This window comes from Petromyzon marinus, unplaced genomic scaffold (genome assembly GCF_048934315.1).
Source record: "Petromyzon marinus isolate PM22_M1 ecotype Great Lakes invasive population unplaced genomic scaffold, UKy_Petmar_22M1.pri1.0 PM_G_Scaffold_17, whole genome shotgun sequence".
Taxonomy (NCBI): domain Eukaryota; kingdom Metazoa; phylum Chordata; class Hyperoartia; order Petromyzontiformes; family Petromyzontidae; genus Petromyzon; species Petromyzon marinus.
Window position 1 is genome coordinate 86,781 of NW_027422728.1, and position 20,796 is coordinate 107,576.

General features: G+C 46.7%; 1 protein-coding gene across 1 annotated transcript; it reads left to right on the forward strand.

Annotated features, from left to right (window-relative positions):
- The first annotated feature begins 13,085 nt into the window (after positions 1-13,085).
- LOC142911120 (uncharacterized) lies at positions 13,086-17,994 on the forward strand. Its single transcript, XM_076060188.1, has 2 exons — positions 13,086-13,516; positions 15,908-17,994. Exon 2 carries the CDS (start codon positions 16,071-16,073, stop codon positions 17,115-17,117), a length of 1,047 nt encoding a protein of 348 aa, XP_075916303.1. The 5' UTR covers positions 13,086-13,516; positions 15,908-16,070; the 3' UTR covers positions 17,118-17,994.
- Positions 17,995-20,796: the final 2,802 nt, after the last annotated feature.

A 20,796-nucleotide genomic window follows, 5' to 3' on the forward strand; every position in this document is an offset into this window, starting at 1 on the left:
TAACAGCTAACGGCGAAAATCTCCAGATGAACAAGAGTTTGATGGGCCCCTTAGGAAAGGTCCCCCCGAGGTCAGAATACCAAGAGAGCAGACACCAGATGCCAACAGGGTAAATCGTATACATATTCTTTTCCTTATTTTCCAGTAAAACAACAACAAAAAAATTAAAAGGCAACAACAAGAATAAGATAAAAGTAGCGAGCCTAACGCTCACTCCAATTAAGAACAGGCCACCAGACACATCAGTGAATTATTATCCAATGATTAATTCGCTATCAAATGATTTTCACCTTTAATACTTTTACTGTTAAAACAAAGCTGGGAGCAAGAATACCGAGTCACATCAAAGGTTATCGAGAAGGAATGAGACAACGAGCAAACTTGCGAAAGAGTTTAAACAATATTCCAAGCAACCCCGACCACATTTGTCTCTCTCACAGCGCGGAGAAGCAGGAATTACACCTTATCACAAGGGGCCATCTGGAAAAGCCAGCCGGGTTTGATGAGGAGACACACCCACCCCACACACGGCAACCAGGCAAAGAAAGTTTTAAAGAAAATTGCAAAATAATATTAATAATAACAACGTGTTAACCTTACACGACATTCCATTATAGAACCTTACAGAACCAAGGGATATGGATTCCAACAATTAAGAAATGGACCTCTTAAACTCAGGATGATAATTATTTTTCTTTTTAATAATTCCATCATAACAATTCGAACCTCGGTAAAACCGAGAGGTGTCGGGAGGACGTAGTTACAAACACGAGTCTTGGCGAACATGGGACCAAATGGTATTTGAGAAATATAAGTCAAAAGTATAAAGAGGTGCTCCCGGCCACCTTTGTCTTTCCCTGCAGCACGTGATAAAATGCATACGCTCGGAAGAGCATCTTCACTTGGAAATAAATCAAATACTATGAATCACAAGCAGGATCATAACTGTGTATGATAAGATACCAACTGTGATGTGAAATGTTAAACTTAAAAAAAAATCTTAACCATTTCTTTGTGCGTCGGAACGCGTACGGAAAAGGGGGGGGGGGAACCCGCCCCTCTCTCTGGGTGGAGGGATTAGACAACCAGATGCCACCAAGATGAATCGAGGTGTCTGTTGTCTTGATGTTTATGGCTTGAGGAAAGACCCGAACAGGGCCATGTCATAAATGACACACACACAAACATACACACTGACACACGAACCCCCCCCCACCACCGACACACGAACCCCCCCCACCGACATACGATCAGATCAAAGATAGCTCCACCTCGTGAGGGGGAGCCGAGAAGGGGAGAGATTTTTGGCATAAAAAGGAGCCGTTTCAGCATTGAAATCAACTCATCAGCCCTCGGGGGCAGCTCAACAGAAGAAGACTCATCTCAACTCAGCTCAACAGAAGAAGACTCATCTCAACTCAACTCAGCAGAAGAAAAACTTGACCTGTCGCTCGCGAGCGCAGCGTCAGATACTACAGCAGCGTCAGATACTACAGCAGCGGAAAGAGCGCGCGCCGGCGTAGCTCATCCAGCAGTGGAGGAAACTGCTGTCAGCGAACCAGCACGGGCGCTTTCGCGCATCTTCAAGGAGAAAGAGCGCGGCCAGCAACGCCAAGCAAGAGCGTGCAGCAGCTCAGCCAGCAGTGGAGAGAAACTGCTATCAGCGAACCAGCACGGGCGCGTTCGCGCATCTTCAAGGAGAGGGAGCGCGCGCCACCAGCGTGCCATCAGCACCAGCATCAGCACCAGAGCGTGCCAACAGCGCGCCACCAGCGTGCCACCAGAACCAGCACCAGCGCCACCACGAGCGAATCGTGAGCCTGCAATCTACAACCGCCGACGACGGAGCACCAGCGTGCCGCTGCGGGCGTGCTTCTAACGCCGTCTACCAGACGGTCATCTCAGCTACAACAACGCATCTACTCGTTCACCAACGTCCGTCGAGTCCGAACCAACTACTGAAAGAAGAATCAACTGATACGTATGATACACTGCCCCCCACTACACACAAACCAGACGTCTGCTTGACGCAAAGAATCGATTCCGAACATTGGCCTACTCTTTCACCACTCACACCATTCAACACACACACACACGGGTCATTAACAAAGCCTAAAAACCTCAAGCCATTGAACCATCCGTGATTGTGGAAACATCGCAACGACCGAGTGAATAATCTATCGTTTTTAAGAGTGTTCATAATTTTCTCTGTAATGTTGTGCTGGGGCTGTACTTCTAACCGCATAAATTACCAACTGACCCATTAACAAGGATTCGTTCTTGGCACCTCACCACGGAGCGCCGCTCGCGGGGTTGAAGAGCGGGTTCAACCGGTTCCCTGCCAGGGGTCTGGCCACAATCAATTAAAAGATTGGCCCGAGATAAGGATCTCAAAAGGAAACATCGCCACCCATTGAGTCGCGTTGAGAAGTTGATTAGGAATACTTGAGTCGTTCGTTAATATTTGTCTTTCTGCATAATCTTGCCGGTATCCACGAATGAAATAACGAATTCAAACGCATATTTGTGCCTCCAAGAATAATACTGGTTGGAGTGCCCTGTCAACGAGTAGCGTTGCATAATAATCAGTCATCCTATTGTTAACAACGTGACAATAATTGCATTAAGGGCCGCGCATGATCAATGACCGAATGCTGTTTTGTCTGACAATTCAAGTAACGAAGCATTGTGGCCAACGAGTGGTGTTGATAAGGCAATTCGAAGTATTTCAGTCGAACGCTTTAAATGCATAATCATTATGAATCAATGAACGAACATCAACGTGGTACTGTGCTGACGATTTCAAGCATAATAGCTTCGCATATCAGGATGTATTAAGGATTGGATACGAATCAAAGACCAAGTGCCGTGTTGTGTAACAATTCAAGCATACGAGTTTGCATATTATAAAGTTAAGGTTTGATAGAATAGTTCGCATGTTTTTAATCTCTCTCTCAACAACCGATCAATTGCGTTACGCGTCGGGAATTAACCACAGGTGCCGCTATCGAGGTGAAACAACGCAATCGTGATGGTATCATGTTCACGCTGTGTTGAAATTCCAAAATCCCGAGATTGAGTTTTCATATTATCCAAAAATTAAAGTTAGCTAGAAATAAAATTGATTAAAGCAGAAGGTTTGTGTGTGATTCTTCCTGAAATTCTGCATAATATTGTTCTGCGTATGAGATCTGAATCCTGGGGACCTATCATAAGCACACTATCACCACATGATCCATAACACACATAATCCGTAATGTTCAATCGAGAGTAATCGTATTCTTATCGATAATACGGAATTAAAGAGCAGAGTCGAATCGACTCTCTCTCATTCACGCTCACAACGCATGCGTCACTGCATACGATTAATTGCGTTATTCCAATTCATAACACAATCCTCGTCACTGAGGCTCGACCTGATAATCCATAACGACCTGCATTATCCTAACCACGCCCACTCGCATAAATTAATACGATTATCTCTTGAATCCGCATAATTTATGCACATAATTACACTAATTAACATAATTTCGGATAAATTATGCTAATTTCAAATTTCATTTAATTTTCATTATTTTCATCAATTTTCATAACACCTACATATACAACAGTATACATATGGTAGAACATATATGATATTAGACGAGGACCAATTCAGTGCTAACATCGGTAACACGGACCCAGATCGTCATCAGCGACCAACATCGTCAACAGGGATGCTCGCCGCGTCAATAGAGACCCACATCAAAAGGGACGCTCACCTCTTTAATCCGGACCCATATCTTCAATCAGGACCCACATCGTCAACAGTGACCCACAACATGAATATGGACACTCACCTCGTCAGTAGGGACCCACATCGTCAACAGTGACCCACAACATGAATATGCACACTCACCTCGTCAGTAGGGACCCAGATCGTCAACAGTGACCCACAACATGAATATGGACACTCACCTCGTCAGAAGGGACCCACATCGTCAACAGTGACCCACAACATGAGTATGTTCACGTTTTTGTTTGTTGCGGTTGCACCCGAGTCAAGGGCCGCACGGCTCACAGGACTCTACACCTGACACGTGAAACAAATTAAACTGAAGACGACGTCTCGCCAGCATGCGTCTATCCTCCACTCGTGGCTTCTGTCACGCGGCTTCCACGATTTCGCCTGAGAGTCTCCCGCCGCGTGCCCCCATAGGTCTTCTCCATCGGTCGCTCGACTCGCGTAGACCATTCATCCGCGTGGTCCACGTGGTCAAAGAAGAAGTTGGTACCGGCCAAGGCAGCACAACGCCAGTAACACAGACTTATGTTAATGGTCGATAAGAGTGAAGTACAGTACGTCATAACCCACTCATTTCAAATGCTTGCCACATAATTCGTTGCTATTGGTCACATAAAGAACTTGGAATTGCTAATGCTGTGCCACCTCAGGTTCTAAGGCAAAGTGAAATGTCTGCTCTGGGCCGGTCAAGGGCACCATTTCTGGGATGAAACTATCACATTCACGACACGTGATAAAGCATATAAGCAGTATGTACTGCTGTAACCTTAGCAGGTACCCACCACAGTCAGTATGCACTGCTGTAGTGAAATCAGGTACCACCACAGCATGCACTGATGTAATTATAGCAGGTACCACTAGTCAGTATGCCTGCTGTTATCATAGCAGGTACCACCACAGTATGCACTGCTGTAACCTTAGCAGGTACCCACCACAGTCAGTATGCACTGCTGTAGTGAAATCAGGTACCACCACAGTATGCACTGATGTAATTATAGCAGGTACCACTAGTCAGTATGCCTGCTGTTATCATAGCAGGTACCACCACAGTATGCACTGCTGTAACCTTAGCAGGTACCACCACAGTCAGTATGCCTGCTGTAATCATAGCAGGTACCACCACAGTCAGTATGCACTGATGTAATTATAGCAGGTACCACTAGTCAGTATGCCTGCTATCATAGCAGGTACCACCACAGTCACTATACCTGCTGTAATCATATCAGGTACCACCACAGTCAGTATACCTGCTGTAATCATAGCATGTACCACTACGGTTAGTATGTACTGCTGTAATCATAGCATAAAAAAATATAACGATACTATCATAGAATGTTAACTAAACGAGCATAAATTTTTAACTAATTTAGGATAAACATTAAACTTAATGAGTATTAATAAATATACTGTATTAGCATACATATTAAAATTAATTAGCATACCAAAATTAGCATAGGACAACCGTTGACCAATCGCTGCGCACCATCGCCGGAGACGCGCCCAGGTTTGCCTCTCGACCAATCGGATCGCTGGCCCTCCCCCCTCCCCACTTTGGCACGCGGCGACCAATAAGATCGCGGGAGGACGCTACCGTTTTTAATGCCCTACACGCTGAACGCCGCGCGCCCATGTGCGTGTGAATGTTTAGTTTTTGTTTTAATTATTTTAATCATTAAAGTTCGCGAGTGTCAAGGTAAGCTACGTTGACTTTTTTAAAGCATTTTCTCAAGAGAACCGTTGTTGCTGCGGCTGCGGTTGTTGTGAAAGGCCCGGTACACCCTGAGGCCTTGCCTAGACTAAGACTAGGACAGCCTTGATGTCACGTGGGTCCACACTCTTTGCGTCTTTCGGTAAAGTCACGGAGGTAGAAAATAAAATGTATTTATTATTTAATTTAATTACATTTTATTTTATACCTACGTTAAATTTAATTTAAAATTTTAATGAAGTAAATTAAAATTCATTTTATACCTATGTATTTTTTTATGAATGAATATTTTTTATAATTTAAATTACATTTATTTTGTTATATCTACGTTTAATTTAATTTTGTAATAAATTAAAAATTTTAATTTATTTTATTTCATACCTACGTAAAATTTAATTGAAAATTTGTATTAATTACATTTATTTCAATGAATTTTATTTTATACCTACGTTAAATCAATTTTTTATAAATTAAATTTATTTTAATTACATTTATTTTATACCTACGTAATTTTTTTTTATAAATTATTCTTTTTACATTTATTTTATCTTATACCTACGTTAAATTAAATGTTTTAATAAATTAAATTTATTTTATTTAAATTACATTTATTTCATTTAATACCTACGTTTAATTTATTTTTTAAAATAAATTACATTATTTTATTTAAATTAATTTTATACCTACGTTAAATTACATTTTTTATAAATTATCTTATTTTATTTAAATACATTTTTTAAAATAAATTACATTTATTTTATTTAAATTACATTTATTTTATACCTACGTTAAGTTAAATGTTTTAATAACTAAAATTTATTTTCTTTTAATTAAATTTATTTTATTTCATACCTACACATGTACAGTCATTTTAACTGCTCTGACTGCTACAAGCTAAGTGCGGCCTGGAAGCGTATTAAGTAATACATTTTACAATTCCTTATAGAGGAACCCCATACTAATGAACTGACTACGTATCTATATAATTATAAGACCGCACGCAGATACCGCAAAAGCGGACCCCGTTGTCAATGATATAATTCGATGTACGTACAGCAGTTGCAGCAGTTGCTGTACGTACATCATTAAAATTACACCGATTGCAATACGTCACCAAAGACACAATTTTAATTTGACCCCCGGGTCTGATCGCGTTAACTGTGCAGGTGGCGGGTCGAGAGGTTACTTGCACGTGTGTGCAGCTTGTTGAATATTGACGTGCGATGACTTGTGGAGAGGAAGAATGATGCTGATGATGGCGATGCAAGTCTTGAAGTCTGACGTTGTTCTCCGAGTCGTGTAGCCTACCGCGTGCCACTTTGGGGATTGCGTAATGTCATTTTAGTTTCCTCTGTGGAACTTTTTATTTTGTTGATTCTAACGATTGAATTAACGTAGGGCGGGCTTGGGAGCGGCGTTGACGATGTGTTTTGGCGTTACACCAACCAGCACCTTTGCATTCAGAAGTTGGAGGTGCTTTGATTGTTACAGCGAGAGGTGGAATCATCACCGCCATCGTCATGGGTTTAAGTGGGCACGGAGCCCGTCAAGGGAATGGGTAGGTAGAGGAATGGGGTTGGAGAGTATACACAACTTGCATTTCTAGTCATTTCAACAATTTATGGGCATGCGCATTATTAACAGTATCCTGATTGATGAGCTAAACAAAATCGCAATTTAATCGTGAATCTATTGTCATAAATGAGTCCGAAATATCAATAGTCATGCTCAAAACCGCATTCCTATTGTTATAAAAAATCATTGTACCCCCATTCATGATGACAATTCCAATATGGTCATTATGATGCTCAGAATTAGTTATATTCTCAGAATCATGAACATTTATTAAAACAGCAGTGTGCTCAAAATGCTCATTTAACAATTTCAACATGTACACAATCAATTCCAAGATTCTAATCAAAGTAAGTCCTATGTATCGTGGTGTTTTCATGCGTATCCATTATTGCGTGCCCCCCCCAAAAAATATACAAAAGTCTATTTTTATAATGTTTGCACGGTGTACAGTCTGGAAATTACCCACATGGCAAATTTAAAGCTTGGTGCGTGTCGGGAAGTACGCTAAACATTTTGAACAGACGCACACATTCACAACTTTGCCTTTGATATATATGGAGATTGGTAATAAATTGTTAATTTAACTACTTTCAAGCTGACTGATTGGAAATAGGAATAGCACTGGCTCACCACGGGGCTTGTCGCATGGTATCTGGGCACTTTATTTGAAACGTAAACCCCACAGTGTGTGAGTTAAATTCCTCGCAAGTTGCGTCCACAGAGACAGACAGACAGACAATGACGTTTCTAGGTAAGAGTAAGAAATTAATCTACGTGTCGAGGCGAGACGAGAGAGCCAAGAGGTCACCTCGTTAGATGGGGCGGCGCGTCAACCTTAGTCACGTGACTGAAGGAGTGTGGGCGTGCCGTGCGTGTGTGTCGTGTACTGTGTGTGTGTGTGTACCGTGTGTGTTTGTACTGTGCGTGTGTGTGTACTGTGCGTGTGTACTGTGTGTGTGTACCGTGCATGTACCGTGCGTGTGTGTGTACTGTGCGTGTGTACTGTGCGTGTGTACTGTGCGTGTGTGTGTGTGTACTGTGCGTGTGCGTGTGTACCGTGTGTGTGTACTGTGCGTGTTGTATACTGTGCGTGTGTACTGTGCATGTGTGTGTACCGTGCGTGTGTGTGTGTACTGTGCGTGTGCGTGTGTACTGTGCATGTGTGTGTACCATGCGTGTGTGTGTGTACCATGCGTGTGTGTGTGTACTGTGTGTGTGTGTGTACACTGTGTGTGTGTGTACCGTGTGTAACGTGTGTGGCGGTAGTCTAGCGGTTAGTGCGCTGCTCTACAAACATGACGACCCGAGTTTGATTCTCGCTCACAGCCAACACCCAGTGACGATTCTTTAGGATATGTTTTTCAAACGAACGGTTGTTTGGGTTGCGTTGTGTTCTTTAAAGTTACTTGCAATTCAAATACAGGTGTGTTGCTGGTGGTTGTGATGCCAGACGATAACATTGTGAGGAGCAATGCCTGAATCCTTACCCTTGGGGTTCCTCATGAGGGTGCAGAGTCCTCCACTCGGGGCAGGAGACTGCCAAACAACAAGGAGTGGCTCTTATTCTGAACAAAAGAATGAAGGCGGCGTGGGAAGGTGGCGGCGAGGTGTGGGAAGCTGTAAGCCCCAGGCTACTTTGGGCTCGCCTCCCCATCAACAGGAGGCAGAGAATGGTGGTGGTGGTGGCTGCTTACGCCCCCACCGAAGATGAACATCAGTGGAGGGATGCAGGCAAGCCCGTGGATTCAGATTCCTTCTATAACCTCCTGTGACAGGTGTTAGCTAAAAGTGGCCCCTCGGGATAGAGTCATCCTGTTGGGTGACTTCAATGCCCGAGTTGGTCATGATGCTGGCACCTGGTCTGGAGCGATTGGAAGGCATGGGCCAGATCAACTCAATAACAATGGTAGGAGGCTGTTAGACTTCTGTGCAGCCTGTGGGCTTGTCATTGCCAACACGCTGTTCTGGCATCTGTGCATCCAGACAACATCATGGATTCACGCCGGGTCCAAGCAAGAACATCCGCTGGACTATATAGCAGTGGACCAGCGAATGCAGGCCCATGTCCTTGACACCAGAACCTACAGTGCTGCTGACCTCACTGACCATTAGCTTTTCATATGTAAGATCTGTGGGCTGGGTAAATCTGTGAGCAGGAGCGAGAGACAATTAAGCTCCCAAGCATTCACTACGTTATACACAACATATTTGCACTCATAAGTCACTTGCCTAATTGCCTCAGCAACTTGGTGTTTCGTATCGAATCTCATCTCAAACAATCGAAGGGCGCCCCTAAGTGGCAGCTGCCCCTGTGTGGCACAAGGTGGCCCTCCACCGGCCTGCACGTGGCATGAGTCTGTCGGTAGGGGGCGATCATTGACACGTCATCTACGTTGTGGAGTTTCCGGATAATGTTTTGGAATTACCACAATTTTGACCGTGACACCAACATGCAATGATCTGTGCGTTGTGAGTGACACAATACTCTGTTTTACATCCGCCGTGAAGCAGAACAGCGCATAATGTGGTGAATGTTACTGGGGTTGCCAGGTGTGCCTGTCGGATTTGAACTTTGAATCTCTGCAACAAATAAAGAATGCGCTACCATATTCCTGGTTCTTTCGGCAAAGTCACGTAGATAGAAAACAAAAAATAAACAAAATAAAAGATAAAAAAATGAAAAAATACAAATAACAAATAAAAATAATACATTAAAAAAAATAATTGATTATAAGATGCCATGGGTCGACTGACTCAGATGACTGGCCGATGCATCGCCTTTGCCCCCCACTACACACACACAGTGTGTGTACATGTACACACACTGTGTACATGTACACACACTGTGTGTGCACGTGTACGCACACAGAGTGTGTACACACACACACTGTGTGTTTGTATACAGTGTGTGTGTACACACAGTGTGTGTGTACACACAGTGTACACACAGTGTACACACACACTGCATACGCAATAATGTCCACGTTGTTGCTGAGTTCACACACCCAAGGGAGGGGGCAATGGAAAATGAAGCTAAATCAACTTAGACTCCATCCCCGCTCTGTGACGTCACCACTCAGCATGACCTCATCGGCATAAAGTGCCAGCGGGAGGTGTATCTCGCTAGTGACGTCATGTCACCAAGGTATTCACACTCCCCCAACCCCGTCCACAGTGCTCTTGATCGTGACGTCACCTCCGCTTGGGTCACTGCCGATATCAATCCAGTGGCAATCCTTATTTGGGCAAAGGTACGCCCAGTGACTGGCGGTTCATTAACATAATGTATCCGTTGAAGCCGTCGAGTGTTTATTGCGACAGGTTCAGCAGCCACACCCCATTCCTCGACGTATGGCCCGGGCTCATTAACATAATTTATTCAGTTACAGAGCCGCTCTTTGTGGGAGGGGCGTGTCTCTTATCCCGGCAGTGACGTCATGTTACCTGCTTACCCGTGTGACGTCGCGAGGTAACAGGAGGCTGCCGATCCGCGCTTGCACTGAAATCCGAGGTGAGAAATTCTCATCGTTGTGGTGGTTGTTGTTGTTTACCAAGGTAGAGCCTCTCTCTCGTAGGGATGTCAGTTGAGTAGCAGCGAGCATGGGAATCGATGTCCAGGTTGGAACTTTACAACGCGGGGCCTAGCCACGCGGGGCCTTGCCTCCTGCCCTCACCTGATTGCGTTCGCTTTAATTATCTCGCTTAAGTTTAATTTGTCTTCACCCGGCTCGCCACTTTGTAACTTTGTTTTATTGTAAATATTCACGCAGTTTTTATTTTCGTTTTTTTGTTAGCAGGCCAAGCCCGCTTGAGCTGCTATACCGCTCTTGTTATCAGAAGCGACCTGCCCACAACAACACAAGGTGAGGCTTTGTCAACGTGTGTGAATGTTTTGACTTAAAACTTTGGTGACTGCAGGAATTATTATTCTTGGTTTTTTCGGTAAAGTCATGTAGATAGAAAATTAATAAAAATAACAATGAAAATAAATAAAAAATAAATTGTAACTAAAGCAAAACAACTCACGTCGTTTTGATCGCAACACAAGTGGCCTTTATTTAATGTAATTGTATTATCTGTTATTGTTATTTTTTATCTACGTAACTTTACCGAAAGAAACAAGAATACGTGTGTCAATGTCTATCGGTCAAAGACGCTATACGGAGAGACGCGCAAACTCCAAATATACAGCAGGCGTCACGGTTGGGATCGAACCCATGACTTCCTGTATACCAGGTGAGGTAGTTAACATCTCACCACGGAGAGAGACACGCAAACTCCAGTTAGCCACGGCTATGTTCGTTGATCCTCAATTAATTACTTGGTGGAGTGAGAAAGCATTCATGCCGAGCAGATGAAGGTGGCCAGGCATGATTCTAGACACGTCACCGCCTGTTTACTCAGTGACAGTGTACAGTTTGTGTTTGCAGTAACGTCTATTAACTCTGTTGAACACGGAGGTTATATCATGACAATTGTTTACTTTTGTTTTCCTCTGGAACTCTTTATATGAATGTAAACAGGAAGTTAACACAGCACACACATGCAGCTGAAGTCGGAACTGTTCATCCCAGCATTTAAGGACATCTGAGCCTGGATTCACACCTCTAAGTTGCGATTGAACGTTAATTTATGAATTTCTGCACTACAGAAATAGTATTGTTTTCAACACCCTCTGCTATGTCAGCTGAATTTAGCTCTCATAAATATTCATTTTGTAGCCAGACAGCTGAAATTGTGTGCTCGGAGTTTTGGGTGAACATTCATTTTGAAGATACGAGGGCTTCCAGGCATGTTTATAACCATTTGCCCTCTCATTGTGTGCCATAACAGCCCTGTGATGAATTTGGGAAACGTTTTTACTACATCCTGAATATATGAATAAGTATAGACGTGTAAGTCACATGTGACTATATGCATTCCTCTGTGCCTCGATACTGACGTGTAAATGGTGTGGATATTATTTTTTTCTGTCTGCAGCTGACGCTTCCTCTGACGCTTCCTCCGCAGAATTGGTCTGATGGAGCAAATGCACTCAGCGCAGCTCGGTAGGACAAGTCAACAATGCGACCAGCATGCATACAGCACGGATCGGACTGGAAATTTGACACGGCACCAGAGAACTCGCACAGGAGAGAAACCCTTCAAGTGCACTGTGTGTGACAAGGCATTTTCAGATTCATCGACTCTTAAAAAACACCAGAGAACACACACGGGAGAGAAACCCTTCAAGTGCAGTATGTGTGTGAAGACATTTTCAGATTCATTTGCTCTTAAAACACACCAGAGAACACACACGGGAGAGAAACCCTTCATGTGCAGTGTGTGTGGGAAGGCATTTCCAGATTTATCTATTCTTAAAACACACCAGAGAACACACATGGGAGAGAAACCCTTCAAGTGCAGTGTGTGTGGGAAGGCATTTTCACGGTCATCTGCTCTTAAAACACACCAGAGAACACACACGGGAGAGAAATCCTTCTTGTGCAGTGTGTGTGGGAAGACATTTTCTGATTCATCTGCTCTTAAAAAACACCAGAGAACACACACGGGAGAGAAACCCTTCAGGTGCAGTGTGTGTGGGAAGACATTTTCAGATTCATCTACTCTTAAAAAACACCACAGAACACACATGGGAGAGAAACCCTTCAAGTGCAGTGTATGTGGGAAGGCATTTTCAGATTCATTTGCTCTTAAAACACACCAGAGAACACACACGGGAGAGAAACCCTTCAAGTGCAGTGTGTGTGGGAAGGCATTTTCACAGTCATCTGGTCTTAAATCACACCAGAGAACACACACGGGAGAGAAACCCTTCATGTGCAGTGTGTGTGGGAAGGCATTTTCACAGTCATCTGCTCTTAAAACACACCAGAGTACACACGGGAGAGAAACCCTTCAAGTGCAGTGTGTGCGGGAAGGTATTTGCACATTCATCAAATCTTCAAGTACACCAGAGAACACAGAAGCATCAGAAGATCCACAAGGAGTGGAGTCTGAAATCAGCTTGTGAAAGTCAAAGTGCCGCAATGTGCCCACCCCTCATGAAACACGAACCGGAAGAAAATCCCAGCTTGGACACTTTTAAAGGTATCGAGGTGAAATGTGAAGAGGTGATGGTGAAATCTGAAGAAGTGATGGTGAAGAGCAAAGAAGTGAAGGTAAAATGTGAAGATGAAGATTCAACTCCAAAATGGGACCTTCACATCGATGGAGGCAACGTAAAGCAGGAGGAGAATTCTGACTGTGAGGCAGAGCGAGGCAACTCCCAGCAGTTTGTGGAAGTGGAGGTGTGGGTGGACTTCCTCCGAGACAATACAAAGTCAAGTGGAGACCCGGTAGATGTGTAAGCTTGACATGATGTCGCTCCAATACATGCACCTTTGTCACAGGCCTTTAATGACAAGAACGTGAAGTTGGACACTCAGCTCCTAGGTTCAACCTGCAGAGTAAGAGCGGCCAGTCTTTGTGGACCTGTCTGTTGGGTAGATCTTTAACCAGGAGCGAGAGACAATAAGCCCCCAAGCATTCACTATGTTATTATTGCATTTACACGGTGCTTGCTTTATCGCCTCGGCAACTCGGAGTTTTGTGTCGTACCTCGTCTGAAACACTCGAAGAGCATCCCCAAGTAGCAGCTGCCCCTGTGTGGCACAAGGTGGTGGCCCTGCACCGTCCTGCATGTGGACAAGAGCCTGTCAGTAGGGGGCGATGATTGATGCGTCATCTCAGTTGTGTAGTTTGTAGGTAATCTTGATTCGAAGCTTTCGTGACCGCAGGATTCCACACTCTTGAGTTCTTTCGGTAAAGTCACCTCGTGGGTAGAAACATAACAGGTCACGGCGTTGAGATCACAACACAAGCAATCGTCATCAGGTGGGACAACCACAGCAAGAGAAACTGCTGAAGTAGTAGGCGCCTACTCCAGCAGATTCCTCTTATTGCAGCTGTGCTTGTCCCACCTGATGACGATTGCTTGTGTTGCCATCGAAACTCCGTGATCTATTATTTGTAGCGTAATGTTTAGAATTTGCTCAATGATTTAGAATGAATAGTTCATAATAAAGGTTTTTGGGTTAGATCGCGTTATTTATAAATGTGTCGTAACCCTCCACCACCCGACACGGCCAATCAGCAAAAAAAGTCACGTTGACAAAAGACAAATAATTCACTACTTTAGCCCACCGGTGTGTTGAAGAGTGAATCCACAACATTTACAGTTTGAGTAGTACTGTGACGTTTCGCTGGTAAATACATCCAGCATCATCGGGCAATTCGCCAGAATGGTAAAGCCCTCGCTTGCTCCCGGTTTTATATAGAGCAGCAGGGTGACGTCATCACTTAACTCATATCAGGTGCAGTGATTAGAGGCGGAGGGGGGTATTGTAATTATATAATCGATTAGTAATCAGTCATTGGTAATGATTAGTAATAAGTGGTAGATTAGTAATTAGTTGTAATGTGTGTTAGTGATTATATGCTATGTTAGTAATCCGTTAATTAGTTTGTGTTTCCCCTATAAGGAATTGTAATGTGCATTCATGTTCTTAGCTTCCTCGGCAAAGTGACGCTGAAGGGAAACAACAAAACAACAAACATAGATATTCTATTATTTTATTGCTTCCCCCCCAACGTGACTCCACCGAAAGAGCCAAGAACATGAATCACTGCAGTCACGAAAGCTTTAAATCAAAATGTAATGTGTATTATTTAATAATACGCTTCCAGGCCGCACTAAGCCTGTAGCTGTCAGAGTGATTAAAGTTATTCTTATTCCTCTCAATTTCAATGGATTCTCTAATTAGTCTTTGCCAGTAATAATTAGTTTTACACAACACTGCAACATTGTCAAAATCAATTAAGTGTCCTTGTTTACAAGCATGTTCTGCCACTGCCGACAGTTGTGTTTGAGATAATTTATATCTCTCTGATGTTTTTTTAGTCTTACACTGATGTTACGTCCCGTCTGTCCAATATAGCATCTGCCACATAAACAATTAATCCGATATACACCTTCTGTTGATAATTTAGGTAATGCGTCTTTAGTGCAAGATACTAGTTTTTGAATTTTGTGTACTGTACCAAATCTTACTGTAATGTTTTGCTTTTGCAAAACACGGGCTAATCTGTCAGTTACTCCTGAGATATATGGAATTTTTATTGTTTTAACAATCTGATCGCTTTCAGCAGTATTGCTTTGCGACCGTGATTTGGCATTCAGTGCTCTGTTAATTTGAGCATTATTGTAGCCATTCTGTCGTAGTGCGTCTTTAACGTGTTTGATCTCTCTCACTAGACTCTCACCATCTGACACTGTTTTAGCCCGATGTATGAGCATCTTGATAAGAGAGGATTTCTGAGCTGGATGATGATGCGAATCTGCATTCAGATAGGCATCAGTGTGCGTTTGCTTTCTGTAAACGCTGTGTGTTATTTTACCGTTTAGGCCATGTCCAAGCAAAATATCTAGGAATGGGAGTGTGTTATTCACCTCCATTTCCATGGTGAACTGGATGGCCGGGGTTTGTGCATTGAGATGATTTAGAAAATCATTAAGCGTATCTTTACCATGTGGCCAGACAACCAAAGTGTCATCCACATATCTAAACCAAAAAGATGGTTTTAACGTGAATTATTTGTCTTTTGTCAACGTGACACTTTTTTTTGCTGATTGGCCGTGTCGGGTGGTGAAGGGTTACGACACATTTATAAATAACGCGATCTAACCCAAAAACCTTTATTATGAGTTTATATAGGTAGCTCTGCTTAAACGCGTCTCTCTCTCTCCATCCATCTCTGTCTCCACTCTCTCCCTCTCCCTCTCTTCCTATCCCCTGTAGGTTCGGGCCCGAGCGAGTTCCTGCCGGGGATTTGGCTCTTCAGGAGTTGATTCCCCCTGTGGCTTTGTCGGCACGAGGCGACCGCGCGAAGCGTCAAGGGCTCCACCGGGCCCCAAGCTGCCGCCCCAGCACCACCGTAGCAGCCAAACCACCGGTGCTCGGCATGGCCTGTATGAAGGTCTTGCTGGACCGCATGTTGCGCACGGGGTACAGCGTCGTCCAGGAGAACGGACAGAGGAAGTTCGGACCGCCGCCCGACTGGCAGGGGCCCCCTCCCGCCCGTGGCTGCGAGGTGTTTCTGGGGAGGATCCCGCGCGACCTCTACGAGGACGAGCTGGTGCCCGTGCTGGAGACGGTGGGGAAGCTCTACCAGCTCCGCCTCGTGACGGGGCACGGCGGAGAGACCCGCGGCTACGCGTTCGCTACCTACGCGACGCTCGCCCAAGCCACGGATGCCGTCAAGAAACTCGACAAATTAGCGATCCGTCCCGGACGCCGCATTGCAGTCTGCATCAGCGTGGACAATCGCCGCCTCTTCATTGGGGGGCTGCCAAAGAACAAGAAGCGAGCGGAGGTGATGATGGCGATGAGCGGTGCCACGGAGGGCGTGGTGGACGTCAAGATGAGCGTCTGTCGCCGAATCAACTTCCAGCTATGGGGCCGGACCATCAAGGTGGACTGGGCCATCCCGGAGTGGGACACGGTGGCTGCGGCTGCGACAACGGAACACGAGGAGGAGAAGGAGGCGGCGGTGCCAGACCTGCCGGAGCCGGAGTGCACGGGCACCGGCAAAGCCGCACACAGCCTGTTTGAGGGCTGGGGGGCACGGACGCGGCTGTGGTGGGTACCTCTCCACCTGCGGCCCATGCCCATTGCTCTCGAGGCGCTGCCGGAGGCGGCCATGCTGTCGTGGGAGGTGCGGCTGTGGATGCTGTGCCGGACCGCCGGTATCAGCTACCCAATCTTCGAGCTGCACGCTTACTCGGAGCCCGGGATACCCGTAGGCCTCCTCTATAAGGTCTCGGTTCCCGGGATGGGAGAAGGCGCCGGCATCTTCCCTGCATTTCTGAGCTCCAGCGAGGAGGGAGCACGGGAGGTGGCGTGTCAGCTCGCCTACAACATCCTCAGCGATGCGAATCCTCTGAGAATGTGCCCAGCCTCTGCCGCGACACCGCCTCCCAGCCGCCTTTTCCAGGACCTCTCGGCGTAACCCGGCTCCTTCCCCATGACCCGGCAGGTGGTCGCCATGTACTGTACCTGCCCAAAAGCGACATGTACCCGTAGCGCATGTGTCCATTGCAGCGGCGTTCGTCAGACCACTGACGATGTTCTACCCACGAGCCCTCACTTAGCGTTCACTCTGAACCTCACGTCCATTGCGGCGTTCAAACAGCAAATTGTCCGGCCACTCACTCTCCACGTTCACGTTACCGCACGCTCTCCACTCAGCCATCCGCCCCCTTTCCTTTTTCCCTCGTGGGGGGGGGGGGACCACCCCTGACTTCACATCGCGCCTCTCTCATTTGACTCATCGCTCCGCACGTGTCCTCGTTCGCTCCTTCTCACCAGACCACGCGCCGCTACCTCGCTCGCTACGCACGTCTCACGAAATGACTTTCCACGTTAACGTCTCGTCACTGTGCCGGCTCTTCTTGGCCGCGATTCCGGCTGGCGGCGTGACGGCGACGGAGAGAGATGTCGGCGAACGGCGACACGCCAGGACCCGGGACCCCACGCACGAGCCCCGAGCTCCGGGTCTGCTCCCCCATATATACCCCTAGGCGTGACCTTCCAGCAGGTTACACGAGAGGGCGCGGCCGAAGGCGTGGCTAGGCCCCGCCTCCGGCCACGCCCTCTCGTGGAACCTTCCAGCAGGTTACACAAGAGGGCGTGGCCAGAGGCATGGCTAGGCCCCGCCTCCAGCCATGCCCTCTCGTGGAACCTTGGAGCAGGTGACCGGAGTAACTCGGCTAGCCCCACCTGTTGCCTTTGCCCCAGATGCGCCTCCTTCCCTGATTGGTTCTTACCTCTGTGGCTGTACCCGTGAAGCCCTTGCCAGGCCAGCGGGTGTCACCCTGTCATGTCAGCAGGTGTCACCCTGTGATGTCAGCAGGTGTCACCCTGTGATGTCAGCAGGTGTCACCCTGTCATGTCAGCAGGTGTCACCCTGTCATGTCAGCGGGTGTCACCCTGTGATGTCACCAGGTGTCACCCTGTCATGTCAGCAGGTGTCACCCTGTCATGTCAGCAGGTGTCACCCTGTCATGTCAGCAGGTGTCACCCTGTGATGTCACCAGGTGTCACCCTGTGATGTCAGCAGGTGTCACCCTGTCATGTCAGCAGGTGTCACCCTGTCATGTCAACAGGTGTCACCCTGTGATGTCAGCAGGTGTCACCCTGTGATGTCAGCAGGTGTCACCCTGTCAGCAGGTGGCACCCTGTGATGTCAGCAGGTGTCACCCTGTGATGTCAGCAGGTGTCACCCTGTCATTACACTTTAATGTAAATCGACAACAGAATCCTTGAAGAAAAAAAAAACTCATTCAGGTTTTTTGACATGTCGACGCCATTTCGTTTTTGAAAATGCACGGGAGAAAAATATATTTTGTTCACATCGCATTCTGATGTCAGAACATTTGATTGTTTATCAAATTGAAAAACCCTTGAACAACTTTGCTGCACACGGAGATGTTCGTGCACCGCCTCGTTTCCACGGCCTCTATCCCGGTGCCATTTGTATTTCAGTTCTGTTCCTTCGCCTGAAGAAGGCTACTTGTGTTGTGGCCGAAAACGTCGTGATTTTTGTTGTTTTATTTTTTACCTACGTGGTGACTTTACCGAATAGAACCAAAGAGTACACATACAGCTGTTAAGAGTTTGATGTTTTATTGATTTTCAGTTTAGGTGTTTTTTCCGGTAATGTTTCTGTTAATGTTTCAGTGGAAATAAAGTCCTGAAAAGTCTCTCTCCACTCTCTCTCTCTCCACTCTCACACTCTCCACTCTCTCTCCACTCTCTCTCCACTCTCTCTCCACTCTCTCTCTCCACTCTCTCTCTCCACTCTCTCTCTCTCCACTCTCTCTCCACTCTCTCTCTCCACTCTCTCTCTCCACTCTCTCTCTCTCTCCACTCTCTCTCTCTCCACTCTCTCTCTCCACTCTCTCTCTCCCCACTCTCTTTCTCCACTCTCTCTCCACTCTCTCTCTCCACTCTCTCTCTCCACTGTCTCTCTCCACTCTCTCTCTCCACTCTCTCTCTCCACTCTCTCTCTCTCTCCACTCTCTCTCTCTCCACTCTCTCTCTCTCCACTCTCTCTCTCCCCACTCTCTTTCTCCACTCTCTCTCCACTCTCTCTCTCCACTCTCTCTCTCCACTGTCTCTCTCCACTCTCTCTCTCCACTCTCTCTCTCTCCACTCTCTCCACTCTCTCTCTCCACTCTCTCGGCCGAGCCTCTGCCACTTGTGGTTCTGAGTGTCGCACGCTTCGGATCCTTCTTGCCCTCCTCTGCGGTTGTGTGTGTGACCGACGACGTGTGTGGAGAGCTGAAGGGTAGCGGTTAGCGCTACGCTGCACCACGATCCTGGCGACCCAAGTTCGATTCCCACTCACATCCAACACCGGTGACGATTCTCTGAACCGGTCCAGGGCCTCCCCTAGGTCGACTCCGCCTCAAATGAATACCTGGTGCGGCATGTAAACATCGCCACTAGGGAGACAAAGGCCGCCGGGCGTGGTGCTGGCTACCCACCCCCTCGTGTACCATGCCGGCCTTATAGGAGCTCGTTAACAGCACTTGCCCCTACAGTCTGTTAAGGCTACACGGGGGATCTTTGTCTGTGTGCGGCACGGTGAGTGTGTGCAGCGAGGTTCTCTGCTGGGCGTATCAGAAGGCAACAAAAATAAGGACAACTTGGCAGTCACACAGACACAGACACACACGTGCGCAGAGACAGACACACACATGCAGAGACACAGACATACACACGCAGAGACAGACACACACACAGAGACACATAGACACACACTCGCAGAGACAGACACACACGCAGAGACACATAGACATACACACGCAGAGACAGACACACATACGCAGAGACAGACACACGCAGACACACACGCAGAGACGCAGACACCCGCAGACACATAAACACACACGCAGACACATAGACACACACACGCAGACACATAGACACACACAGAGACACATAGACACACACGTAGAGACATAGACACACACGCAACCACATAGACACACACGCAGAGACAGACACACAGACACACACAGAGACACATAGACACACACGTAGAGACAGACACACATAGACACGCACGCAGAGACACAAAAACACGCAGAGGCACATAGACACACACGCACACACCGATACAGACACACACACAGATACATGCAGAGACACAGACACACACCGATACAGACACACACACACAGTCACACACAACAACAACCGCCATTCGCCACTAAGTGGCGGTGACGTCACCATGACCCTTGTGCCAGGCCATGTGCACCTTGAGGCCAAGTGAAGTGTCGAACGCCCGCGGGCAGGAGGTCACGGGGCAGACCCAGGTACCACGGGTCGACTGACTGAGATGACTGGCTGGTGCACCACCTGTGCCCCCTACTGTGCTAACTTGCTGTGCTTTAGCCACCCGGCGCTCCGCTCGAGACAGACACACACAGACACACAATCACGCAGAGACACATAGACACACACGCACACACCAATAGACACACAGACCCACGCAGAGACACAGACACATACCGATACAGACACACACCGAAACAGACACAGACAGACACATAGACACACGCAGAGACACAGACACACACAGACACACGCAGAGACAGACACACACCGATACAGACAGACAC